The following is a 27,998-nucleotide window of genomic DNA, read 5'->3' as shown; positions in this document are numbered from 1 at the left end:
TGGCAGTCATGGCACTGTCCTGTACTACATTTAATCCCCATGGATATGAAGTCCTTGTGCTTAAAATAAAACTTCAACATACATTCTCAATGCTTCAAGGTAAAAATTAGAGTGATTTGTTAGCAAAACAAAGAATGTCTGTAAGTTCCACAGGAGGTCAGCATCAGGTTTCACACTTGACATGGTTTTTATATTCTATATAATCCCCAATCTGAAATTTTACAGTTGAGATGCACTTTGTGTGTATTCAGCTTCATTACATTACTGTGCAGTAGCATTTCTGAGAGTGGATATAGTTCCTGTAATCAGCAAGCTGCTTCAGGTACAAGTTTGAAGGCCATCGGTGCATCTCTACAAAATTGCGCTCTTCCACTAGACAAAGAAATAAAGGAATTAAATGTATAGACATAGAGCACACATGCACAGCCTGTAAAAAGTCTTTTAAAATAGATTAAAAAACATTAAGGCTATAAATAAAACTGAAAAGATAAAGATGAGTGCTGCCCATTTTGCTTCAGCTCTGCTGTGGAGCAGATGTAAGAGCTATCACACAATATTTCCTTGTTATTAAGTTAGTAATAAACAAGTTGGGCTTTTTTAGTGAATACAATACTCATTAAGGAGAGCAGAGAGATATTCCTAAAGATGAACATTCTTTATCCCTAGAGGATAGCCAGGTGTGCTATGCAAGGATTTTTCTATGCTGCAGCACTCTAAAGCAGGGTATGTCAATTCCTGTGCCAGTAGTTTGTCTCAAGATCAGTACAAAAAGCAAGATGAGGACTGCAACTAAGAATTCAGCAAGATGTTAATCTCCTATTGCATGTGGTTTTTATCACTGGCAAAGTTATATAACAGTGTCTTTTAACCATATTATTTAGATTAATCTCTTCTGCTTTTGCAGAAAGGTGCGTTTTCATCCCCTTAACCCCAGATATTCCAGAGCCAGCCTGCAGCCATGGTTCCTGGTTGAGAGGCTTGGACCAAGGCACAGCAGAGAGGCCCACAGCCTGGGGAGCCTGAGGGCAGGCAAACTGCACTCATACTGGGCGCAAATCAGGGCTTCATTCTTCAGTGGAGTATCCTGCTAATCAAATCTGATTTCCTCTGTGGCAGGGTAACCCACCTAGCTGATCAAGGGAAGCCAGTTGATGTAATGTTTTTGGATTTCAGTAAAGATTTTGATACTGTCTCTCACAGGATCCTTCTAGACAAAATATCCAGCCTGCAGCTGGATAAACATGTTATGTGAGCTACTGGGTCACGGCTTGTGCACGAAGAGTTACAGTAACTGTGGTGACATCAGACTGGTGACCTGTCACTAGTGGGGTTCCAAAGGCCTCCATCCTTGGCCCTGTGCTCTTTGACATCTTCATAAAAGACCTGGATGGAGGACTGGAAGGGACACTGAGCAAGTTTACAAATGATACAAATCTGGGAGGAGCTGCTGACTCCCACAAAGGCAGGGAGGCCCTGCAGGGAGGCCTCAATGAATTTGAAGACTGGATGATCACCAGCCATAGGAAGTTCAAACAGGTAAAAAGTCCTGGACTCTGCATGTGGGATGAAGTGATCCTGGATATATGGACAGACTGAGGAATGAGATGTCAGAGAGCAGTGCCCTGGAAAGGGATCTGGGGGTCCTGGTTGGTGGCAAGTTGAGTATGAGTCAGCAGTACTTTGGCAGCCAACAGGGACATTCGTGTTCTGGGGACATCAGGCCCGGCATCACCAGCCAGGCCAGGGAGGCGACTGTCCTGCTCTGCTCTCCACTGGGGTGGCCCCACCTCAAGTGCTGGGGCAGTTTGGGACACTACAGTATAAGAGTTATGTTAAACTATCAGAGAGTGTCAAAAGGAGGGCCTTGAGGTAAAGCCATGTGAGGAGTGGCAGAGGGCACTTGGTCTGTTCAGCCTGGAGGAGACTGAGGGGAGACCTCATTGGGGCCTGCTTCGTGAGGGTAAGAAGAGGGCAGAGGGGAAGAAGAGGGGCAGACACTTATCTCTTTTCTGTGGTGACCAGTGACAGGACCAAAGGCAATGGCCTGAAGTTATGTCAGGGGAGGTTTAGAATGGATCAGAAAAAAGTCCTTCCAGTGTATGTTTGGGCACTGGAACAGGCTCCCCAGGGTAGTGGTCACAGCACCAGCCTGATAGTTCATGGAGCTTTTGGACAATACTCTCCAGGTGTGACTCTTGGGGATGGTGCTGTGCAGGGCCAGGAGTTGCACTCAGTGATCCCTGTGTGTTCTTCCAACTCGGCTGATTCTGTGATTCTGTGAAGGTCTCAGGTCTTGGAAAGCCCTTGGAGAGTGACTGCCTGCTGCTGTATTTCTGTCCTGAACCTCGAGGTGATGAGGTGTCATGGGTCAAAGAGAGGTATCCGGGTCAAAGAGATGCACCCCTCATCAGGGTAAAGAAAAATCACATAGGCAATGAGCAACACTTTCTAGTTACATATCAGGAAGCAAATACAAATGCTTGGAAAAATAAGTGTCAGTTTCCTGGAAGAAGCTGGATTTGTTTACTTGAATGGACCACAGTTTTTTCATTTTATGAGATCTGCTGGAGAGTACTATAAGAATGCTATTTTCTTCAAGGAAAACCCCAGCACTAATGAAGAAGTACCAAAAATGACCCATTGCCTTTGATTTAAATTATCAAGATAACATGAAGGGGTTGACATGCAATGGCCAAAGTGTTCCAGCAAATTCAGGCATGGGTGGGAACCTGGCCATCGGAGTAGGAACGAAAAAAATGGTGGTGCTGTGCTGGCTGGATCATGTTGTGTGCTGATCCCACAGTAGCGTGGTGAAACATCCTGCTGGAATATCCTAAAGAAACCCTAATCATTGTCTCATGCAAAATTGATATTGTCCAGAACATCACTTCTAATCTCAGCAAAACAGAAAAATATTTGTTTCTTCAAAATGAACAGAAAAATACCTGAAAGATCTTGAAATTCAGGCTTTTGACTGAAGATGAGGTAGTTAGTGGCAATAAAATGAAGAAGCCAAGTTGAAAGGCAATCAGAATTGTGAAACTGTGAAAAGAAAGGAAACACAAAAAACTATGTAATGCTATAATGTCTAAAACACAACCACATCTCATGTATCAAAATATTCAGGTTTCCACTGCCAATACCGCAGTTTACTAAATAAAGTTTTGATTGTGGAAGATAATGAAGGAAAAGTCATTTAATGGAAACAGGTGTAATACGTAAGCGTGTGAATTTACAAATATGTAAACAGATAAACACCAAAGAGCAAATCACAAAATTCCCTCTCCTAGAGGTAGGAAAAACCCCTGAGCAATCATGAATCTTGGAAATTTAGTCATCTGCACAGAGGCAGAGCTTCACACAAATGGAGGGAAGGAAGGTGGATGTTGGTTTTGTGGTCTCCTCTTTCTGCAGAAAATCCTGTTTGATTAAGGCAATAGCCTGCAATCTAGTTTTTATTTTCCTCGTTTTCCAACCCTGCCTATATTGTATCTCTTTTTTTTCAGCCTCAAATCTTTTCTTTTCATACTTTTTATGCATTTCTCTCAATATTCTGTCCAGTTAGATCTCCTTTGTCACCTGCATACCGCATAATTTTCTTTTTTGACTAAAAGAGGAAGGAGTACATCTTCACTTGCCTAAAACACATCTTTTCTGGCATAAGCTATGGTTAAGATGACTTACTGCAGTGTATCCATGATAAAGGAAATTACACAGATGAGGGTATGACTAGAGGGTCTGGAGCCCAAATCTTATGGGCAGAAGCTGAAGGAGGTGGGGTTTTTTATCCTGGTAAAAACAGAGGCTCTGGGGGACCTTATCACTCTCTACAACTCCCTGAAAGGAGGTTGTGCACAGATGGGGGTCATGCTCTATTCCCAGAAAACAAGTGACAGAACAAGAGGAAATGGTCCCAGGTTGTGCCAGGGAGGTTTAGGTTGAATAGTAGGAAAAATTTCTTCATGGCAAGGGTTGTCAAGCTCTGGAGCAGGCTGCCCTGGGGACAGTGGTAGAGTCAATTCTGTGTTTCTGTGACTGCACATTCTGCAACTAAAGGCTGAAGGACATCTTCTGGCCAGCCTGGTATCACCAGTTATCCCTAATAAACAGATTGTATACCAGCATATTTCCTTGGGAACACAAATTGCTGTTAACATCTTAAAAATCTTAAAAATCAAACAACTTACTAAAGTCAACATACATATTCTCATTTGAAATATATAACACATACCTTAGCTTTTTTGAGCAAGCTAACAATACTGAGGCTTGTGGAAGCCAGTTCCCTGCTAGGCATGCTCTGAAGCTGCGTGATGATGTAAAGTTCACAAATATGCTGGAGTCTCATTACTTGGTACATCTCTGCACAGATCAGCAGAGACATCGCTTGGAGAATACTGGCTAAAAATCAAGAAGACATAAGTTACACGTTTTTTACCTTTTTGATAAGATGATCAAAGCTACTTTTCACCAAGTTATCTTTTAAATACCTAAGAACAAACATAAAATCAGACACCTGTGATGACCTTGTTTTATTTTTCATTATTATAAATTTATGCTTGCTGTATCACCTTATTTTTCCAGATAAGTTATTAAATTAAGAAAAAAAAAAAGAGTTTAGAACTTTTTGGCAGGTAGGTGTAAAGAATTACTGTCAATATCCCAGAACTTGAAGATGATGAGTCAAGTGTTGTTGATCTATTTAGAGTAAGTGGTTATTAATAAGAGGATTTATCTTTCTGAGTTCTCTTTCAAAAAAGCACTTTTATGATACAATAAAATATAGCCAAAAGGCCAAAGACAAAAAAGAGCAACCTTTTTTTTTTTTTTTTAAATATAGCATGGTGGTTGCTTATTTAAATTGATAAGCAAGGAAATGTTAGATGGAGTGGAAGGAGAAACATGGAAAATATAAGAATAAGGTAAAATAATTATTTCAAAAGAAAACAAAAGCAAAAAACCATATCACAACATCATTCATTATATCAAGGAAAAACTAGCCGCATTAAAATCATGTTTTACATGTAGTATGCAGATTTTCTTCCCATAAAAAAAGATAAAGGTCGAGACACAAAGAATATTTTAGCTCAATTTTTCTTTCCAAACACTCCAGTTGACATTTTTTTTCTGGGTTTACATACATGTAAGACAACCATGTGTAAAAATAAGATAATCTTGCAATTTAACCTTGTTTATATTAAACTTAGCTATATACATGTTAAAGAAATTACAACTTTTAAATCAAACACAGAATCAAGATTAGAAAACAACATTACTGTAGTGTAAAAATAAAATCCCAAATATTATAATGGATCAGAAATGAAATTGCAACTTCTTTGCATCATATTATGTAAGCACAAAGCAAATACATAATTTTATTAGCAGTATTTCTTCTGCCTCTAGCTGATTTTACTTGAATAGGGCGGATTTCTTTTTTTATTGCACAATATGAAAAAATATGAGACACTGCATATTCAAATATTGTCACTTTTCAATTAAATAAATGCTGCTACAATACTCTCTGTCAATGAGTATTTTGGAAAAATGAGTCACAGATAAAGAACTGTATTTTACAGTTTTCTTACCTGGGAAGCAGGAGTCAGTGTAAAGGTACTCCAGGAAGGAGAGGAAAGTGTCTTTGGAAACCCCGTACACAGGAACCAGAACGCTATTTGCTTCTAGATAATTACCATTAAACATAGCTGCCATAACCTCACAGCGGGCCACCAGAACTGCCCTGTGGGCTGGTACAGTTGCACCTTCAGGATGCAAGATTAAAATAAATATACAGTGACGTTATATAACACAGATCTTGTTCATTTTAAAGCTCGTGTCTTCTTAGAAGGTCTTCACTCCAGTGAACATGACTGAAGTGTTGAAAGTTGACAGTAACTAACAGCACACTCACTGCATGCTAATTAAGATGAATAATGAATAGTAAAATAAAGCAAAAAACAGCAAACAAAAATTAATTAAACCAAAATGAAATAGACTAAACCAATACAATACATCTGTTCACATTAACTGAACCTCCAGCCCATTGCATAAATATTTAGTGCTATGAATTCTTTTGCAAATGGTTAATGATGGAACTTGATGATCTTAGGGGTCTTTTCCAACCTGAATGATTCTATGATGGGTCATTTGTGTTCACCAGCAACCCTCCTGGTAATTAATATTTGTACCAGAATAACCACACAAAGCAGAGAAAGGCAAATTGTTCCAGATGAAATTCCATTAAGTCCAGTAAGTAGGTATAAATTTAACTGGATTAAATATTGTGCCTAAGTGAACTTCCCGAATGGTTGTCTTATGAAAAAACCACTGATGATTTTTTCTATAAATTTATTAATTTTGTAGTATTTGCAAGTGAGTCCTTTGCTTTACTACAGCATTTGGAAGACCTGGAGAGGCCAACAGCCCAGGGTGGTAGAGGCCTTTCAGGCTGCAGAGTCCAGCTGGACTGAGCAGTCCATTTCCACGTGCAAGGAAGTGTCAAGCAAGTGCCAGTCAGGACAGCAACCAAAACCAAAATGAGCATTTAGAGTTGGATGTAAATGTTTTTATCAAAATTATAATAAACAGATCAACTGACATGCAAGATAAATATACTGTATATACTTACAAAGAAGTTGCTGTTTTAATTATGTCTTTAACCACAACACTGGCACCTGAGTAATTCTTTTAAGCCTTCTGGCATTTTTGTCTTTTGTTCTATTTCTACTCCCCTGTGCTTCTACTTCCAAAATGTCTAAGCTGCATACAAAAAAAAAATATATATATATATATATACACATATATGTGTGTGTATGTCTATATGGAAAGAACACTTGTCAATAGTTTTATGTAATTGTAAATATGTAGTATTTACAAATTTCTGTAGTTTGTCTGTAGTAACATGATGCTGCTCTGATGTAAAATACACATGCAGTTCTGTATGTGCTTGTGAATGGACATTCATCTACTAATTAAGAAGCTCAGTCACGTTCTGTGTCTTTACACAGATATAATGGGCTCCCACTTTTCCTGACTCCCCTACTTCTGTAAGCTAGAAAGCTCAAAGCAATGCTAAGTATCCAAGGAATTTCTCAAAAATGTACAAATTTGTTTGTCTAGTTAAGACTAAGGCCTTCAATTTCTCTTAGTAGTTATTTAATACATTTTTTGTGATTGATGAATTAGAGAAAAACATTTGGAAGATGTATCAAGCATTAAGAAAAACAATTCATATTTTATTAATGGATGAGCATGCTTTTTTAAAATTCTTGTCAACCCATTCAGGGATTTGGGTTTTTTTTCTGTGAAATATATAGTGTTGTTCTGGTTTCATCAACTTCCCACAAAGCCTTTTGAAGGAGTGGGATACTGAGGTGAATTGTTCACGTCATTGAGCTCAACATCAGTATTTCCCTCTCCTTTTCAAAGATATTTTTGTGGAATTTTTTTCCATGTATTAAAGAGACCATCTAGAAGGAGTCTGCTTGCCCTTGTGTGCTTATGCTTGAGGAGTTAATGCTTCATATTTGGCCCTGAGATTTACATCTGAAAATAATTAAGCAACTGTCTAATTCTAGCAGGCCATTTCTACATGAAGGGTGAGGATGGACAGAGAATAGTGTTAACTTTTAAAAACCATCTCATTCTTATTCTTACAAAAGCATGCAACATGTTTCTCCCACTGCATATTTTATCGTAAGGATGAGCACATTTAATTTCCAGACAAAAATTTCAATCCTGACACTGCAGCACATCAGGCAGTAAAATGTGCTGAATGTCAGTGGCATCAGATCTGCAGGTCACCAAACCCTGGTAGCAAGGACAGTGAATCCAGTCCCTGTCAGCTTCTGGGGGAACAAGAAGGGTGCTTCCACAGCCAGCACCAGCCTGAGACGGAGAGAGGGATGTTGGGCAGGAGTCAATAACCACCATCTCTGATCTTTTCACTGAGGGTGACAAGCACAGAGGTGGAGCCCATGCCTCTCCAAGGTGTGATGCTGGGCAGAGCCCTTGAATATGTTCTAGTGCTTGTGCAGCTGGGAACTGGAGAGAGATTAAAAAATAAAATAAAATAAAATAAAATAAAATAAAATAAAATAAAATAAAACAAAGTAAAACAAAGTAAAACAAAGTAAAACAAAGTAAAACAAAATGAAAGAATGCAAAACAAAATGGAGTAAACCAAAACAGAATAAAATAGAATAAAAGATTATGTCAACCAGGATGGCACAGTCTACCATGACAGGCAGAGGGAATTCCTATAGGCTCAGCCCAGGCAAACCATGCTGGAAGTGGACAGTGCTACAGAGCATCCACAGGGAAAGCTTTCCCTGCTTTCCAGAGTGACAGCAAAGCATTCACATTTCTTTAGCTTTGATTCCATAGAACATGATCACCTCTATGCCCCACACTCCTGAAGAGGGGAAAAAGGACAAAGGCTGGAGGCAAAGGGAGCAGAGGCATCTTACCTTGTATTTTGAAGATGACATCAGCCAGGACAGGTGTGTTAAAGAACAGCCTGAGAGATGTATTATAGAGCCGTTTTATCTCGTGTGACCTGCACTCCTTTACAGTGTTTAGCTGAAAAATAAATTGGTAATAAAGAGCTGTCGTGTGGCAGCCCACAGAACTAAATATTATGGAACATCATTTATATGGGAAAATAAACAACAGCCTCTCACATGTGCATTCCTCTGCAATCACCTTTTATCTTTTAATTTCCTATTCCCTACAGTGCAGCAGCTCTGAGGGGTCTCTTTTTTCCCCACAGTCACACCTCAGCTCTTGCCTTTTTTGGCCTTTGACTAAACTCCCCCATCCAGCCCGACCAGACAGGTTGGGCTTCATTGGAGTTTTCTGGAGTCCACACTTCTTCATACATTCCCTGCTGAGACCCAACACTGCAGCAAAACGAGTTTTGAGGTCTCTGGTGGTAGCAGGGGACGCACATCCGCCCCCCAGGACGATGCTCTCTACAGACGCAAGGCAGGTGAGAGTTCTGTGTTTCTTTATATTGCCCTGGAATTTCCTCCACAGAGGCAGGGGGAGCTCACAGGCTGGAGCACAGACTCCTCTTACAGTAACCTGGTGGTGTCAAGATGCTCCAAAGCCCTATACTCCCAGCTAGTTTTCTGTTTTGGTTTTCTTACTTTAAAAATGTAATCCAAAGCTGCCAAAAGGAACAACATTAAAATCATATTGCTAGATTGTGACAACTGAAATTTAGATGAATTTATGATTAAAATCTTAAATTTATAAATTTTTAGTTTTACTAAGAAAAATCACAATTCCTTTTTTTGGCCTCCAAAGAAAAACGAAATAAGAGTACCCTGAAGGCATTAAAAAAAAAAAAAAAAAAGACAACAGTGCAGGCTCAGTATCTCAAAAGTCTCCAGACTCTCCAAGTCCAAACCTATAAATGTTTTAGCTGTGGGCACTAAGGGCTGGTAAGCCTAAGACAGAGCAGTCAGAAGCTGAAAACAGCTCAGTAACTTTTTGATCCTTATATTGTGTTATTCCAAGAGATTCTGAGAGGTTTTCCCATCTAAACAGACAGAAATCATTAGAGCAAGTTCTATAATATTAGGGAAAGTATAAGCTCCACAAGCAAATGTCTATAAAAACTAATTATATATTAAAACTAATTCTACATTGTAACTTTTTATTAACTTAATAATATGATATGTTACATTTTTCTGTGAGGTCTTCTACTGAATGAACTATACTGAGTTATAGACGGCTTTCCATATCACAACATTTATGTGAGAAACTACCCCTCTGGATCTACTGCAGAATCCCAACTTTTGGCATATGTTCAGGAGCAAATCTTCCCTAGGCAGCCTCTATTACATGGGAATTAGCAACCCATAATCATATTGCCAGAAAGCTGTGAATACAACTAATCCTTTTAGAATACGTACTTGTGTGATTTTTACCAATTATGTTAATTCTGCATGTTACATCAGGATAACTGTGTACGTTTCTTCAAACAAGCCACTGAAAACATGAAAAGCACAAGCTGTGTAAGCCAAAATGACTTTAAAACAAAGACTGACAAGAGACCGTTGCCTACAAAACAATTTCTTGAGAGCTTAAGTAACTAACGGTGACCCCAAGGGAGTCAGATGTACCTTCCCTGGAGTTTTCAGGATACATTTAACTTTCTCAAGCACATGGTCTGTTTTTTCTGGATCCTTCAATTTCTTTTTTATGTCCTCTTCTAATCGTTCCCACTGAAAAGCACCTGTCACAGGAGCAGGGAGAAATGGATTATACATCAACAAAGCATGGGCCTCAGCAGGCAGAGAAAAGGTGATATCAATGCCAAACACATCCTGCAGAAATGGTAGATTTTTGTACATAAATCAGCCAGATCCTTGCTTTTAGCAGGGGAAAGATGCAGTTTTGCACATTAAAACTTCCATGGTACTTTTTATAGTGCAACCATGTACCAACAGACTAGAGCATCTCCCTTGCTTTCAAACTCAGTTTCTGAATTCCTCCCAGTTCAGTCACTACATATTGCAGATAGAGATTCAGAAAAAAGTAATCCTCAGTGTTTCAATATTTGTGGAAGTTCTTTAGTTTCTGCCCCTGCTGCTGGCTGCATTGTTCTCTGGGTGACTGAACCACAAAAACTTCATGCGCAGTTACATTCTGAGTCCTCATAGCTAAAACCAGCACAAAGTTTGCAGTAGAATTTCTGTTATTCTTGTTTTCACAGTCAAAGCCATGATACTCACTGAGGTGTCTCAATAACTTTCTTGGGAAAATGAAGAGAGTTAAAACAAAGATAGTTTATCTTCATGCATTTTACTGGAGTAACTCTCAAAAGCACCATGGGGCTTTGTGATAACTTTCAGTTCTAACCCAGGACAAGAACACAGAAATAGATAAAGCTCAGTGCCAAGACCAACTTAGCACAGCCCTGAAGATGCTCTGCTGTCGAGAGGCTAAATCAGCACCTACAGCACACAGCATCCTCAGCTCAGTCAGCTCCCAGCTATACCACACTGGTTTATAACTTCATGGGCATCATGTCACAGTCCTGGAAACCTGAAAACTCATTATTTGTTCTTTTCTCAGCCCATACCTCACATGCCTTCAAAAGACATGATCACCTCTCAGAGGCACCAAAAGGCACAAGGACTTTTGGCAATGCCCCTCATGCTGGGACCTGTGACCTAAAGCAGAGCTCTGCCTGCAACTGCACAGTTTCACAGCTCCTTGGTTGACATAAAGGAAAGTGAAAAAGCGAAATTAGTGCATACAAGGCAGCAGACACAAGTTGTAGATGGTAACAGATGAAGATGTTTACAAGGATGTTTAGACTCGAAGAAAGGAAGCTCAGGGGTGACCATGTCACTCTCTTCAACTGCCTGGAAGGAGGTTGTGGTTGGGGTCAGTCTCTTCTCCCAGGTAATAAGTGACAGAACAAGAGGAAACAGCCTCAAGTTGCACCAGAGGAGGTTTAGATTCAATATCAGGAAAACGTCTTCACCTAAAGGGTTGCCAAGCACTGGAACAAAGTGCCAAAGGAAGTGGTGGGGTGACCATCCCTGAAGTCACTTCAAAGATGTGACACCTGGGGACATGGTTTAAGTGATGGGCTTGGAAGTGATGGATTAGTGATTGGACTTGATAATCCCAAGGTCTTTTCCAACCCAAATTATTCTATTAATTAAAAATACTGTATTTATCCATCACCTGCTGAAATTCCAGTTTTAATCCCCTATCCTTGTCTCCAATAAATGAGACCAAAAAAAATCCATTCACCGTGAAAAACTTCTGCATCTGTTCTTAATGTTTGTCACTGTTTTGGAAAGAATTGAAAGGGATGCCTTTGATGAGCAGACTCCAACTGAAAGCTGAAAGATTCTCTGACAGGTTGAAAAATAATTTTAAAGAACAAACAGGTATTTCTACTTCCAGTAAAAAACCCCAACTTTTTCAGCTGAGGGTTTCTAAGCAACATCTGAAAAGTGAAAAAAATATCAGTGCCATTTTAATAGCTGGCATTACGTAGGTGAGGTCACAGTCTGTACAAACTGGTAACAAAACTCATGCAACATGTTGGAAGTCCCCAGACTCCCACCATTTACCACTGTTTTCTCTTCAGCAGCACCATACCCAGAAGAAAAATTACTTGGGTTTTCTTAAGTAACTCTGCACTCTTGCTCTTGTGTTTAGAACCTACAACATTTTAAGAGCCTAGGATCTGAAAATGACTCGAACTCCAAATTTTTTTTGGCAAAATTTTGAATGTTATTGATGTTAGCTTATGGACTAATTTAATTTAGGCCCATTAAGTCCGGAATGACAACTAATTTAATCTTTGTTAAATCTAGGTGATGGTTTTTTTCCATTGTCCATAATAGTCACAAAGGATAAAATACGTGTGGCAACATGGTGAAACATCATCTCGCGACAGCAAACCCATGTTCCTTAGGGTAATGCACATACTCCTTCATGAGAGGATAGGAAATGGGTAGCCAGACCTGTTCCCAGTAGGTACCTGAATAAATGAAGTGGAGGATGTCTGGGAGACAAGAGCAGAAGACAGAATCCTTCACCACCACCCTGACTGGTGGGACACAGGGTGGGACACCACGGGGGGATGAGGGGAAGGGATCCCCTGCCTCCACCGCAAAGAGACTCTGTGCCAGCTGCATGATGGAGGCATCGTGGGCGTCAGATGGGCTCTTCACCCCAAACAGCAGCATGAAGAGCTGGCTGACGGAGCAGAGGATGATCTTGTGAGCCTCCACTGCCCTGCTGAGGTCCTCGGGGTAGAAGGCCACATCTGCGCACTGGCAGCAGCAGAGCAGGTTGTGCAGGTCTGCGTTGTAGTGCGAGGCTTCACCCTTCAGGATCGGCATTTTTTCTGCAAAAGAAGTCAGGCTGTAAAACTTAGGCAAGTGTTAATCATAGGACAACTGACCTTATCAAACAAAGGGCAATTTTTAAAAGAGGTATTCAATGAGAAAATTTCTTATATGCAGTTCGACTATCTTCAGTAAAATACTCTAAAAATGGAAATACTTGGTACAGTAAATAAGTTAAGAAATACTTAATTTCACAGTAAGTGCCTGTCCTTCCATGAACCTTCTATAGACAGTTACACTATAAAGAAATGTTGACTGTGTATCCCAAATCTAAGAGGTCTGAGCAAATTTCTAGAACATACAAGAAGAGACAATTACAAATTTAGAGATAACTACTTGTCAGTAATTATTTCACAGAATAAATGCATCATATGGTCAGAAATCACATAAAAGTGCATACTTCTCTCCCTTGCTGATGCTGTAGAATAGTAATTCATGCACTAACAGCTTTCTTTTGTAATCAGTCCACAAGCCTTTTATGTAAGGATTTTATTAATTCATGTTTTCGCTATTCATTAAGTCCACCAGAAAACCGCTATTAGTTATATCTAAAATTAACTAGAAATCCATTGCAATGTTACATATTGCCATGCAATTCTCCTCAAGTTAATTAAACCATCACTAAAAGATGATGCAACATACTCAGAATAACTGACAATAGATAGCACAGCTCACAGGAACAATTGTTAGTAAAAACTGCAATAAAAAATATTAATTGTGCATAGAAAGTGACACACATAAGGAATGATAATAGAGACCAGACATGAGTGAGCACCTGGCTGTTCAAGCAGAGGTGGTTGGACTTGGTGGCACTTCTGTGTCTTTTTCCTTTTCTTCATTTTTTCAGATGACTTCTGATTCAAACTTTGGATCATAAAATATTCCAACTAAGACAAGAAATACATTTTTTTAAAAACCCTTGTTGTTTAATAACAACCTAGATGTCAAATTAAGGAGTATAACAGGTTCTGTATTCAGCGCTAAAGCTACTGACACTATTATGAATCATCCAGGAGAGTCCCAACACTCCTTAGCAGAAGCTACCATATTTAGATGGAATTAGTACCATTTAAAACATGATTTATTCAAATGATTGTAGCTAATTTTTGGGTATTTCATCTTCCTAGAAATGACAGACACAAAGATATTCAATTTAACAACCTCTTTAGATGCTGACTGTATCTTGTGAAGTGGCCTCGTTCAGTTGGGTGTTAAGATAAAAGGACAGAAATACAAGTGGAAAACTGCAGTGTGTTGTATGGCTTTCCTAAACCTTCCTAGTTAAAACCAGAGCAACTTAGGTACTGCTAATTCAGATAGCATCACAGGATCATAGAATCCTAGAATGGCTTGGAAAGTACCTTGAAGACAATCGAGTTCCAATCCCCCTGCCCTGGGCAGAGACACCTTCCACTAGACCAGGTTGCTCCAAGCCCTGTCCAACCCAGCCAAGAACACTTTCAAGGATGGGGCACTCACAGCTTCCCTGACCATTCTGTTCCTGTGTCTGACCACCCTCACAGTGAAGAACTTCTTTCTAACTTGAATCTTGCATCAGTGGGAACTTGCACTCAGTGGAAGGGCCCACGGTATGCCTCCCCTGGTTCTCTAAAGCCCTCACATCAATCATGCACTTCCTCTGTGTTCTACCTGCTTCCAAACCAGCAGATTCTCACTCACCACTCCTCCAAAGTATTTCTGGATGTAGAAGTCATTAAGAGTGTGCAGTTCAAGGTAAGTGGCTCCAAGTTCCTTTGCAAGCTGAACTCCCTCAGAGGTCATGACACAGCTTCTCCTGTCTGAAGTGCACAGGGGACAGGTGCAAGACACTCCTGGGGTAAAAAGTAATAAAAAACCCCATTTTGGCCAAATAATGCAGAATTTTTTGATTCCTAAATAACTGTAAAGTTATTTTAGAAGAGAACAAAGAGGGAAATGAAAACAGTAATTTTATAGTAAGAAATCTGTAATTACAGAAAAAAACCCCAACTTCTTATTAATCAGTTCAAAATACTAGTGACTCTACAAACCTCAATACACATTACACTAGCATTACTTTACTGGTTTTGTTAAGGTGGAAAAGCCCAGCCAGACTTCCAGAAGCCAGGTTTGGCTTTGGCTCATTACATTTGCATGCCCAGGTCTTGTACTAGCCTTCAGGTGTTATCATTCATGAATGACACCCTTAAACCTGTTGAATTATTGTGGCCTGTCCATGCAGGAAGCACACACAGAAATGGAAAAGGAAAATTTCCACTCCAGACCAACCTTTGATGGGTATGTACATACTGCAGGATCTGATTTAATTACACATATTTTACATACATTTTTTAAAAAACAAATTAGGAACTTTTAATATTATGCCAGTTAAATGTTAAAAGTCTTTTAGCCACACTGGGTCAGCTTTGCTCAATGACAGTAAGAACCTGCCAGCCATGGATGTGCTTTCAAATGTGCTGTGCATGCTCCATGTTAATGTCCTCTGCCTAGACCTATGGATAACATGTACTAAAAGAGCTTTTTCTTTTTTTTTCTGATCATTTGTTTTGGCAGCGCCATTTACCACTACAGAGGATTAAGATCTTAGTAATCTGTATGAGCAAACTGCTGTGTTCACAAATACCTCCTAGAAACAAAAGGGTTCTGTGTGTGCACAGCAGTTTGCTCTGACAGGTCCCAGGGCAAACCCAGAGATCCAGCCTGATGTCTCCCATGACCACATTATTTAAAGAGGAAGACAGAAAAAACTAAGTGGAAAAGAAAAAAAAAAAAACCACTAGAGGAGTCATTCAGTTTGGTGATATCCTGTGCTTAAATACTAAGTGTAAGAAAAGGGTTGGGAAGACAAACAATTTACCAAGATCTTGCCTTTAGAATGGGAGATTTATTACTCCTGTATAAATGAGAGCATAAAAGCTTTTGGTTGTGATCAGTGAATTATTAAATGGAAGAAAATAAATATTTAACTGTTATGGAGATCTTTAACTGTCCTTTATCAGTCACTGAGCTAGAAGATTTATAAGTTGACCCTGGCAAAACTGAGCATTCCATCCACAGAGGATATACTCATATGGATGAATATTTTTATGTACATTATAAAATAAATGTTTACATCTACACTCTTCGCATCCCTTACTCATTAAAAGGAGGGATGCTCAGAAGCACTTGTTTTAGTCAAGTGTCATAAAGTAAAAGACAAGCCGGGCTTGTGTTTTTCATTCATTACTTTAGGAAAAAAATCCCAGAGAATTTCAAGGATTTTCCCACCCATTCTCCAGTGTTTGCAGACTGCTGGATAGAATTTTGATCTTGTACACTAGACATATTTTATACCCAAACATATGTTGCTTAATCCAAATTACTGGATTTAATCCCCATGTGTGATGGCTCCACAAGAAAGTCGTCGCAGAGGTCAAAGAAGGATAGGTTGCCTTTCATCACTGGGGTTAATTAAGCACAATGTTCTAGCCAATACATCAGTCTACAGAGCCAAAATACATGTGTGTATTACTGTCATCCTGACAGACTAATTGTTTCTGTTAACAACTTGGAAAAACAACCAACTTCTACTGAAATTACACTGTACCCAAATTCCAAATGAGATTTTATCTGTCGTTACAGGAGGCTGGATACATACCATTTTTTCTTGCACCAATAGCAGAAATTATTACTGGAACTGAGCAGTGGTTTAATGCTTTTTTTACCATTGGGACATAGCTGTCCTTTAGTTCTTGAAATGAAGTCTTGTCATTGACAGAGTATTTAATCACAATAATATCAGCTCCTCCAATGAGCCTGCAGGACGTGTACCAGTCACTGTCAAATATATCCTAATAAGAAAAAAACACTGATCAAGAATTTACCGTCTATAAAGAAAAAGACTAAATATTCAATATTCTTAATGCAAAACTTTACGTAAGTGTTTTTGGCTGATTAGATCTTATCTGAAGACATGCAACAATGAGCAGAATTCATGCTTTGTAATTTCCTTGTGTGGAGAGCAAGTTGTTTGTTAGAATAAATCACAAATATTTTCCATGATTTCAGGAATTCTGCAAGAAGAACTGAAAATATAGTTTATCTGGGTATATTTCTTTTAGGAAGAAACTTTGCTGGTTTAAATACTTAACTTTAAAACTGTTTCATTTAGGAAATAAAAGCACCTTCAGTGGTAGAGGTTTTCAGCTATTCATACAAAAACATTATTAATCACACCATTTTAGGGAAAAGGTTACACAGAACTATCCCATGTACCTGTGAACTGTTAAATACAAACTCAATAATTCAGTGTGATTTTTATCTGCTTCACAAGAGCTTCCACATAGCTTTACCAGGTGTTAATGTCTTCAGGATAAGGACTTCAATCACATACCTGAACTTCTTTTTTCAATTTCACGTTCAATTTTTCATTGCTCATGCTGAGGATTTAACCTCTAAAATTGTTTGATACCCTGTCAATTTCCAACTGTGCTGTATCCACATGCAATATACGTTTATTACTTGTGTATTCGTCATGGAGCTGTGATTCCACAACTTCTGCTTCACCTGAAGATAGCTCATAAATACCTGGGATAGCCCTACCTTTGAATGTATGCTGAATTGAAAACTCTTGAGAGAAATCTGGAACTGGTCCAGAGAACCAAAAAACAATTCTGATAACCCAAAATACTATCACCTCTCAGAACCAAGATTTTTTTTTTTTCTATTTATAGATATTCAGGGGGCTTATGAGAAAGATGGGGACAAACTATTTGGCAGGGCCTATTGTGATAGGACAAGCAGAAATGGTTTTAAAGGAGGGTCGATTTAGGTTGAACTTAAGGAAGACATTTTTTACTTAGAGGATGGTGAGGCCCTGGCAGAGTTTGCCCCAAGAAGCTGTGGGTGCCCCATCCCTGGCAGTGTTCAAGGCCAAGCTGGATGAGGCTCTGAGCAATCTGGTCTACTGGAAGTAGTTCCTGCCCATGGGAGAGGGGTTGGAATGAGGGGATCTCTAAGGTTCCTTACAACCCAAATCAATCTGTGATTCTGTCATTCTACACAGCCCTGCATATCATGAGGCAAAACTAGAAGAACTTGGGATCTTGAAAAAGGAAATCAGCGGTAATGAAATAAAGATGATGTGAAAAACAGGAATAAGTGAGCACAGAAGAAGTAACAAAAGGGCACAACTCAAAGTTTGAGTTGGGGGGGATCAATGCAAATTTTGAAAAGCAAGTCACAGAAATAAAAGCATTATAAATGGGAGTCAAATACATAAAAGATTAGTAATATCAACAAGTGATGTGGCTTGCATTGTCAACTTAACTATTTTTGATCATTTCAAAAGGGTCATTGTTTGAAATACAATGAGGTTGCTGCAATGCTCTTAACTACAAGAAGTAGCATGACCTTGATGGAAGTCAAAGTCAGCAAATATTTACCTGAACTGTTAGTGCACATAATTCCCAATTCAGGTCTTGACCTCACAAAAAAATAAATCAGGAAATAAATTGTAGTAGGCATTCCCACTGATCTCTGTAATAGAAGCTTTTGTTCTGCAATAAGTAAACCACAATTAACATGCAAGTCAGTAAAATGGCATCTCAGTCATGAAGACTGTCAAATCTAATACAGAGTGTTTATTAAAGCAGCCTTTCCCAAAGCAAATCTTAAAATTCCTCTTGGAAGGTACTCCTTGTGAGTTACTAGCTCCATACAGAGGTTTGCCCCTCCAAAATTAGAAAAACTCTGACATTCTTTTTCAATATGACCTACAATAGAACAGCTTGAGCATGCATAGGAGCTGATCAGCTATTAAAATCACAATATTCAGCAGAGATGTTAGCACACATGTCTTTTACCTAGTTCATTATGTCTCCTCTCATCCTAGGTCTGTGTTTTTTGAGAAAATGCTTTGAAGCCACATGATTTACAAGGATGTGGGTGCACTGTCCAGCTGTCCCCTGCATAGAGCACACAGCTCTGCCAGAGCAGTGCCGGACACAGCAAGCCATAATGGTACACCCAGAGAGTGGCATACAAATAGCAACCTGTCCTTGGAAACCCTGACATTTTGCTCCCACATTTTGAAAAGTGTGGTGTTCCGCTACTGTCTCTACAGCCCTGTGATATCTGCGTGGATTATAAGGTCCCCAAAGTCAACATTTCCATCCTCCACCCTGCAACTGCCTCAGGAAGGAGAGCTGCTCTCAACATGCTGTTTTGCATGTTGGCAAACATGAATCTATCTTTTTAATTTTCTAAAGACACCTGAACTGTTGGCCCTCCTGCAGACTCAAAAGGCCAAGCAATGTCCTGGACTGACAGACAGATGCAGCAGCAGACTGGGACTGAAGGAAACTTAAACTGCACCACAATCTGCCATACAAAAGGGTCCCCCCCACTCACCGTGGAGCTCTATTCAGTAAACTCACATCAACACTGCCTTTCCAGACTGATGGCTGTGAAGGACAAAGAGCAGCGGGGCACCCTTGAGTTTTGAGACTCCCAACTACCAGTGTACTCAGGTGCCAAGTTCATGTCTAGGACTGACTTGCCTTAATCATATGGATTTAATCTAGATGAGGTACAAATCCCAGGTAAAACACAAATCCGCCTTTGTGCTCAGATGGTAGAGGCTGAAATACTGCAAGACCCACCACACCACCACCTCTGTGTTTTGGTAACATCCAACAGGGATCCTGTGCCATGCAGTATCCGACTTGAGGCAACATCTGTCAACATTTTGAATTGTTCTGTGCTGCTTCCCCAGGCTAGCAGGGGAGCAGCCCTGAATAAACCACTGTTACATGGTAAGCCTCAAGCACTCAACCTATGGGAAATAGTCCTGTTCTGCCTTACTCTAGCAAGGGCACTGCTTGCAAATAACCACCAGAGTCCAGTCCTGCTATCTGAGATGTCTTCTATGAAGAGAAAAATGCTAATTTGTCCTCAACATTCCCAGTAATACATCTTCTGCCTCCTCTAGCTTACACAGGGAAAAAACCTGAGGGCTCAGATGTGCAGTGACTCAGACAACAACAAGCTAGCTTTTGAAGGGCAGAAATTATAAGGTCTCCAGAACTGAACAATCTCATTTTGCAGAAGGGCAAATGTAATTAAAGCAGTGTAAAAACTCATCAACTGTGTCTCCAATCTACCCCTCCCTTCCCCTTCTCCAGCTACCCCCACTTGCCTTCCCACCTCCTTTACAATCCTCCATTCCTCTGAAACAGCCTTTTGAAGTCCTACAGACTTCATTTATATTCAGGAGATTTTACTCTTTACTACGCTCCAGTGACTCCAGCAAACTGCACATGCAGGTCACATGCAGCTTCACAGATTAGAAACAGGATCCTCCAGTCCATCTGAACTGGTCTCTGTAAGCACAGCTGGCAAAAAGAAATAAAAAACAGAAGGACAGCTAAACTGGATTGTTTAGTTTCAAGATTGCCAGCTTCTGATTGTGTATTTCACGGAGCTGTTACAATTCCTGCAGATTCTCCAAAAGGTTTCCCTTACAGGAGCACAAAAATCACCCAAAAGGATAGAATTATGGACCTGAAACTGATTATTGTTTTAATTTCTAAAAGCTGGTAAGCTGATGGGGGTTTTTTAAGGCTACTAAGTAGTCATTAAATATGTTTTAATTTAGATTATCAGTATCATTTCTTACATAATCATTGATCTGCTCACACTCATAACTAAGTTTTCTCACTTACTAACAAAGGTGCTGACAACTTGCAACAGTGCCAAAATCTTTTTTTTACTATCGGATAAAGGTAATAATGTTAAGATGTGATTATTCTTTGTAAGAGAAGTAAAATTACTCCCTACATTGTATTTTGCAAGCTATCAAATCTTTTCATCTGTCATTTTTCAAAGCTGGAAAACTTACTGCCTGTTTTTTACAGAAAATTAAGTTTCATTTTATTGTTGATAAATATTTGAAGAGAAAGCTTATAATGCAGTGTCACTAAGAAGGCATTCTTGTTTACCTCTGGATTATCTTCAACAAAATTCCCACTAAGCAGCACAGTTGAAAAAACCACCTTCCCACAGAGGAGGCCAACAGGGGCTTGTTTGTGGGAAACTTTTTGTAGCACCTTTGAGATTTCGCAGCATTTGCCTGGTTACATTTTATAAGTTTTTCTTACTATTTGCAATAATGAAGCTATTAATAAAATTCCTCAACAGTGAAAACCATATAAAATTAGGATATGTTTTCATTTTACTAAAATAAGTTCACACTGCTAATTGCAGTTACAAAGACTGAGATGGATCTCTTACCCAGACAGGACAGTCGTGTACCACCAGTCTGACATTTCCAAACACGCAGGCTTGATACTCGGTAAAAACTGGGTTTCCAACGTGACTGGCAGACAGGCTGCTGTCGATCTGGGAAATGAGAGCACTTCTCCTGAGATAGCTCCAGATCAGGCTGGGCTGCTGATTGTCCTCAGAAAAACCATCTCTTTCATTCCCAAAAGCTACAATATTAACCGACCTAAAATAAAAATAATAAAGACAAAGTTGTGTTAACAAAGATGAAGGGCAGGGATAAGGGGAAAGAAAATAAAATCCCCTTAAATCAAAACTAACACATTAATCCTTCCGAATCCTCTTCCCTCCCTAGATTTTAACACCCTCCTGTAATCAACAGCAAAACCACATACATGATCTCAAATCCAGCAGCAGGGTGGGAGCAAAGCAGAAAAGAAACCTGGAAAGGCTGCTTGCATTGCAAATCCCCAGCGGGCTTGGCTTCGTATTCCTTGGTGTCCACGCTCAGCCTCGCTGCGGTGACCTCTGGAGCTCTTGCCGCATTCCCTCTGCTTTGGCCGGGCTGGATAACTTGGTGCTGGCTGCTCCGGGCGATGCACTGCAGCCGCACGCCGGAGCTGCAGCAGGATCAGCAGCAGTCGCAGTAACAGCAGCGGCGGCAGCAGCAGCAGCAGGATCAGGGTCTGCAGCAGCGGCGGGATGAGCAGCAGCGGGATGAGCAGCAGCAGCAGGAGGAGCAGCAGCAGCAGGAGGGGCAGCGGCGGCAGCAGCCCAGGCTGTGGTGGCCGCGCTGCTCCGCCGCTGTCGGTGAAGGCGCAGCAGGGTCCGGCCGGGCGGTCACGGCCATCACATCCTGACGTCAGCGAGCACCGCGGACGCGATGGGCAGAGCGAGATGACGTCCCGAGAGCAGGTGCAGCCAGGTGAGCAGGGGCAGGGAAAGGCTCTGGGGCAGGGAAAGGCTCTGGGGCAGAGCCGTGTCCCACCCCGCTTCTGCTCCTGCTTCTGCCGCCGCCCCGCAGGAACAGGACCAGCATCCCCACACCAGAGGACGGTGCCGCCACTTGCCTGCACCAGGGAAGAGACCTGGGACTGTCACAGCCAAAGGAAAGAGCAGTGTGAAGATCGTCTCTTAAAGTATTTAAACCTCTTTTAATTTTTTAAAATTTAAATAATATATATCTTTTTAATATTAGGCTGATAATTTCTTAAATGCCATGCAGATTTTTTAGTGTTCATGTGACATTTAAAGCACTATTTTCCAACAGGATGATCTCAAATTGTATTAAAACAAACACAAATCACAGAATCACAGAATGGTTTGGGCTGCAAGGGACCTCTGAAGATCACCTAGCCCAACCCCCAACGCAGGGTCACCTACAGAGGTCACACAGGAAATATACCAAATCCATTCTAAAAATACCATGTTTGCTGTCAGATACCACTGCATACTCTAAAATTAAAAAAAAAAAAAAGTAAAAATATTTTAGTCATTCTAGGTGATAAACAATACTCTGTTATGTGAACACATGCTACTGTTAATCCCATGGGCAAGAACTCATTCAAAACAGGAGTTGATACGATTATCAACAGAATAGTGAATAGAGCTTTGCTTGCAACAATCCATAGTTTGAGAAAAGCACTATTCCACTATTTGCAAATGTAGGAGATGCCATTTGATGTCACTGCCAAAGTTTTGTACCAATATAGTACTGAATGGCAAGACCATTTTAATAAAATGTAAGTATTAATATCTGCTAATGAATGCTAATGAATTATTTTTATTATTTTTATTATAAACTCTACTACTGAAAAAAAAAAGAACAAAACAACAGATAATTTACCAACCTGTTTTCCACACATTTTATCCCATTCGATCTTCTGCTTTTCAGTCTATCTTTGCTCTAGAAAACTATAAGACAAAGGACAAGTGGAGGTTGTGGTTTTGTTTCCTCCTGCAAAAAAGAAGTTAGAATACGTGTTTCTTAGGTAAGTTTAAAAAACTATCACAGGAAACCACTGTTTTTTTCCCCAGGTGATCCTCCAACTGTGATGTATCGCCCTACACCTCCAAAGCCTCAGCGGTGCCCAAACACTGGGTATATGATGTTGTGAGTCAACAGAGGACTCAAAATTTTGCAACCATGACTATTTGTGTACTTTTTAAAGGTCACTGAACCTCCCCTGGAATTCTTACATTTGCACTTGCAGCGATCTACCCATTGAAAATGAGGAAACCTTTTGGAGAAAAATTCTTCACACCACTAATGAGCCTGACCTGGTAGAGCTAAATGCATAAATAACTAAATACATGAATAAACGTGCGCATGCATATACATACACAAATGTGCATACACAGACTTATAAGCGCATATGTTTAAAAACATGTATGCATGCATATTATAAATACAACACACATATACATGCAGATGTGGACACATATATAGATAGTTGTAACAAGAAAAACCAGACTGGTGAGTAAGGCAGTACAAATGAGGAGTGACCCAATTAACCCACACTCCAATTAACAAAACTCATTCATTTCTGTGGACCAAGTCCTGCCCGGGGGTGCCAAAGGCAGGGGTACCAACCAAGAAGGAGGGTCACAAAACACCTGTCTTCCTCTCACTAGTTCCTTCAACCACCTGGGAAACTTGGGGCTGACAAAAGTATCAGCTCTGGCAAAGTAGGCAGATGGTGGATGTGAGATTCATCTCAGCTGATGAACAGCACTTAAAGTTTACAGACTGAAATACACTGAACTTGTCTTAGTGTTTCCCAGCAATTAGAAGACTGAGAACAATATCTAAAGCAAGCATTAAAATTGGATGAGAATGCTATCTGTACTCCTGTCAAAGTAAGTCCATAACCCAGTTTTTGCTTGCATTGCTCAGGGATTGTGCAATACACTTCAAATAAACAAACAAACAAAACAGGGAAGGAAATTAGTTCACTTTGGCAGGATAATAAATACCACAAATAGGGAAGTTGCTTGGCACCCCTACCCTAGATGCGTTCTGCCAATTACATGGGCACTGCAAGGGAAAGCCGTAGAAGATTGTTTAACTGAGAGGATTGCAGAGGATTGCTTGACTGTTCTCTGTTTGGCAGTCGGGAAGTTGAATACCCTGTGATCAGCAAACTCCTCAGCCAGCAGGCATTTGCCATTGCTGCTGACAAACAAACACTAACTGCAGAAAAGGGAGTCTTTGATAGGGTCCAGGAAACAATTGCATATTCGGTCGTGTGTAGTTTGCGCTGGAACATTCTTGTTTTGTTTCAAACCACTTCCGTTGTAGCTTTCCGGTGAGCACCTCAGATAAAGCTCTGAGAACAAATACACAGTCGCTAATGACAAAGGGGAATGATATTTTCCAGTGCAAGGAGATAAGTGCAGGCAAGTCAAGGAGGAGGATTTTTCCCTTGTGGAAGCTGTAGCCTTACTTGTACTGGTCCAAGCAGAACTATCCAGCCTGTATTTTCAGGACAGTGAGGAGATTTAATGCACCTGATGTCAAAGTCACTGCCAAACCTGCTCATTAGCTGAATTTGCACGTTGCAAAAAGCTGCTGCTGCTGCTGCTGGTGTGATCAGCTTCAGGTGAAAGACAAGACCTTTTGAATGAGTTCTTTTTTCTAGGAGAGGTAAATTTCCAGGTGGTTTTTTTCAAAGATAGAAGATGATTCCAAATAACAGTAATAAACTTTGCTGTATAAAGCTGTTTCCTCCTAATACTGCAAAAAATAGCCTGTGATAGGCTTGGCTTTATTGGTTCCTGTCCAGACTAGACACGGCTGCCAGCCAAGACCCCCTGTTCAGACAAAGCACCAGCAAACAAAAAGGAGGTTTTCTATTGTTGCAGTCATCTGCCACACCCCCACCAACAAAAGCTGTGTGTGGGAAATGAATGGAGGGACAGTGTTCAGGACCAGTAGTATTTTTCAGCATAACCATGCCAGAAAAATCGTGTAGTGTTTCCCAAACTTGGAAGCAATTTTTTTCAATTTCCACATATAAATCACAGAATGGTTTGGGACAGAAAAGAACCTTAAGCATCACCAAGCTCAGCCCCACCCTCCATATCCAAGTCTATTTCAGTGATGGCACAGGCACCCACAGCCAGAGTCCGATGTCCCTCCAGCCCAACAGGTTTCACTCTTGGCTTCTTTCTGGAGGTCACAGATGGAGGCATCAAGAAAAAACTGCTCAGATTGGAAGGCTTTTGTATCAAGTTGTGGAATGTCTATCATTGGAGGTATTCAAGGTTTCACTGAAGAAGTCCTTGCACAACCTTAGCCCTTTAGACACACTTGGAGAGGAGGTTGGGTTAGATGACCTCCAGAGGTCCCTTCTGACCTGAATTATCCCCTGACTGCACAAATCTCCTCCTTCCTGGAGAGTGACCACTAAGCCCTGTCCCTCACTTCCTCTTCTTACACCAGCTTTCAACTCCAAAACCAACCTCTCATCCAATCTTGTGGCAACTTATTTTCTTTACAAAGTTTAATAAGCTTTGCAAAAAGCTTCTCAAAGGCTTTTTGAAATTGCAAGAGGATTATTATGCCCACACGACCCTCTTTATTGGCATACTTACCACCCTTCCTCCAGAAGCCAGTGATGCTGGACTTCACTGGAGCCTCTCCAACAGCTTCCCAACAGACTGTGTTCATCCCTGGATCTCACTTTGTGTCACAGGATGTGTCCTCTCACCAGGAGTGGTAGCTGCTCCCACTACTCTGGCATTCCCCAGGCCCTGCTAAAAGAGTTTTTGAATATATTGGGGCCCTCCAGTGATACACAGATCCCAGAGAGAATTATTATTTTTTTCTTGTCACAGTTTCGTCTAATCCTGTCTATTTATTAACATCTACTTTTACTACTTCTTTTTTTCTAGTCTTAGTGTATCAGATCAAGTAATACCAGGGCAATATTGAAACAAAAATACGAAGTGGGTGGGAAATGATCTGATGGGAGATCAAGGAGAAAGAAAAATATCACTTCTAAATTTAAAACCAGATCCAGTTTGTGGTAGAATACAGCTGTGCAAGCAACTAGTAAGCTATGGAAAGCTGCTAGCCCTGTGAAGACGAGATGTGGACAACAAGAGCCCGGTCTGCTGCTGCAGATGTCCCACACAAGAACAGCCCTGCAAGCTCTCTGCCTTTGGAGGTGAAAGAAACAAGGTCCTGTGCCATGAGGAGGGGACCCGTGTGGTACCTAAATGCCCCAACCTGCTCCAGAGGTGAAGAGCTGAAAGCACAACATGATGTGAAAGAAGAAACCCCGCTCACAATGGTGAAAACCCCCAACTGTAAATGCAGAGTTGCATCCTGTGATTCTCACGTCATAGTTTAACAAGTGTTTATTAATTGCATTAGAATGCAGGTCAAAGGATCCAAAAAAAGTAGTTGTTTCTGCTGTTTTAGAAAGGGAAGCTGTTGCCGCAAGGTGGGCATGGACCAGCATGTCATGCAGAGGAGCATCACCCCCACCCCAGCCTGCCCTGGTTCCCCTCCCAAGGCTTGTTGGCGTGGACTTGCTGAGGCTGAGCAGCAGGGAGAGGTGGGCGTGGAGCAAGCACCACAAAGAATGGGGAAGCGGCACGTGATCCTCACTAGAGAGCAAGGAAATGTCTCTTCTGGGGCAGCCTGGCCACACATACTGATCAAATCGCTTCAACAAACCCCTGCTGCCTGGGTGTGCTCTCCCACTAGGTACTGAGAACGGTACCACCCTGGCCAGAGATGCTGCTGATATTTGGGGGCAGGGGAGGGATGGCATACGCTCAGCATGTTTTGAAAGTTCTGAGCTGTTTTAATCCACCTTATGATCCCCTGGATAAGCACTTAAGACTGAGTGACCCAGCACGTGAATTTTACAGGGAGAGGTGCCTCAAACTACTTAACGTGCCCCTGCAGAAGCTCTGCCTTTTGTCTGCCCACACTTTTTTTTCAGCAATGTATGACTTTATAGTTTTTCTTACTAAAGTCATGTTTCCACTTCTTTCTTACTAAAAACATACAACAGGAGTGAAGATAGCATTCATTAACTATGGTAAATGAAAATTATCTAATTATGTCAGCAAAATACATGAGTTAATGTTCATTTTAAGAAGAGAAAATTAAAGAACAAAGATTATACCTAGATATACAAATAACTGCCATAAACTCTCTGCATAACAAAACCACTTATTCACTTATGGAAGTTGTAAGGTCTCAATGAATCATAAGTAAATCTTCATCAGGAGTTAGTTTCCTGTTTGAAGTTGCCTTCTAACCCTTTTCATACAACTGTACTTTTCCAGAATCAAAAGACATAGCACATTGTTAATTAACTTTCATTATATTGATGTTAATCATCTGCCAGTGGATGGCCATTTTGTATTTTAAAAAAATACTTAAGAAAACCCTTCAGTTTACTAAAACCCACATATGCCGTTCAGAGTGAGACTTCCAATCATCTGTTTTCTTTTTAACTTACTTTCCTGATTTCTTTTTTGTTTTCCTTTCTGTTATGATTTCACCACTACTTTCTATTTTTCAGCCTCCTTTTCTGTCTGCATACCTCTAAATACAGAAGCAATTACCAAGGCAGCAAGAGAGGATGAACGGTGTGTGACAACTGAATGTTTTTCATGGATTTAAACGTTGTCCTTACTGCTGTCAGAAATTAACTTAATTTTAGCCTTGTAGCCTCTTGCATTATCCTGCACTCTCATATTGCTTATTCCAGAAGGTCAGACCTCTCTCAAGAGGTGTTTGGCTGCTTAGAGTGTTTGCTGCATCCTAACTCTGCATGCGGTGTGAGAAATACCATGTGATGAAAGGACATAAATAAAGGTGTCTTTATAAATGGG

The 27,998-nt window shown here is 40.4% G+C and overlaps 1 protein-coding gene and 1 long non-coding RNA gene across 4 annotated transcripts; one reads left to right on the top strand and one right to left on the bottom strand.

Annotated features, from left to right (window-relative positions):
• RHOBTB3 (Rho related BTB domain containing 3) lies at positions 1 to 21,621 on the bottom strand. The gene is made up of 12 exons (XM_042021491.1): positions 21,536 to 21,621; positions 21,150 to 21,366; positions 16,516 to 16,708; positions 14,559 to 14,710; positions 13,654 to 13,765; positions 12,509 to 12,877; positions 10,125 to 10,237; positions 8,463 to 8,574; positions 5,583 to 5,756; positions 4,232 to 4,398; positions 2,946 to 3,042; positions 1 to 372 (listed from the first exon to the last, which is right to left on the bottom strand). Coding segments are annotated over exons 1-12 (1,824 nt in total). The 5' UTR covers positions 21,538 to 21,621; the 3' UTR covers positions 1 to 256.
• Positions 20,245 to 27,998, top strand: LOC121661359. 3 transcript variants are annotated; one of them, XR_006014935.1, is made up of 4 exons: positions 20,245 to 20,455; positions 21,496 to 22,065; positions 22,165 to 22,279; positions 23,178 to 27,998. It is a non-coding gene; the product is annotated as an uncharacterized LOC121661359 (long non-coding RNA). The 3 variants fall into 3 exon arrangements; XR_006014936.1 differs by lacking the exon at positions 22,165 to 22,279 and having other exon boundaries at positions 20,247 to 20,455; positions 23,178 to 23,253; positions 27,686 to 27,998; XR_006014934.1 differs by lacking the exon at positions 22,165 to 22,279 and having other exon boundaries at positions 20,249 to 20,455.

The sequence above is a fragment of the Corvus kubaryi genome, unplaced genomic scaffold, assembly GCF_017639235.1.
Source record: "Corvus kubaryi isolate FWS band 111438036 unplaced genomic scaffold, C.kubaryi_AGA036_p1.0 37148, whole genome shotgun sequence".
NCBI classification, from domain to species: Eukaryota; Metazoa; Chordata; class Aves; order Passeriformes; family Corvidae; genus Corvus; species Corvus kubaryi.
Note: the sequence above shows the minus strand (reverse complement) of the source record. Positions and strands in the feature narration are given on the sequence as shown.

Coding starts and splice junctions, on each gene's coding strand:
- RHOBTB3 (XM_042021491.1), bottom strand. Junction 4,399..5,582: donor CACTGACTCCTGCTTCCCAG/GTAAGAAAACTG, acceptor CTTGATTTTTAG/CCAGTATTCTCCAAGCGATG. Junction 3,043..4,231: donor GCTTGCTCAAAAAAGCTAAG/GTATGTGTTATA, acceptor TTCTTTTCACAG/TTTCACAATTCTGATTGCCT.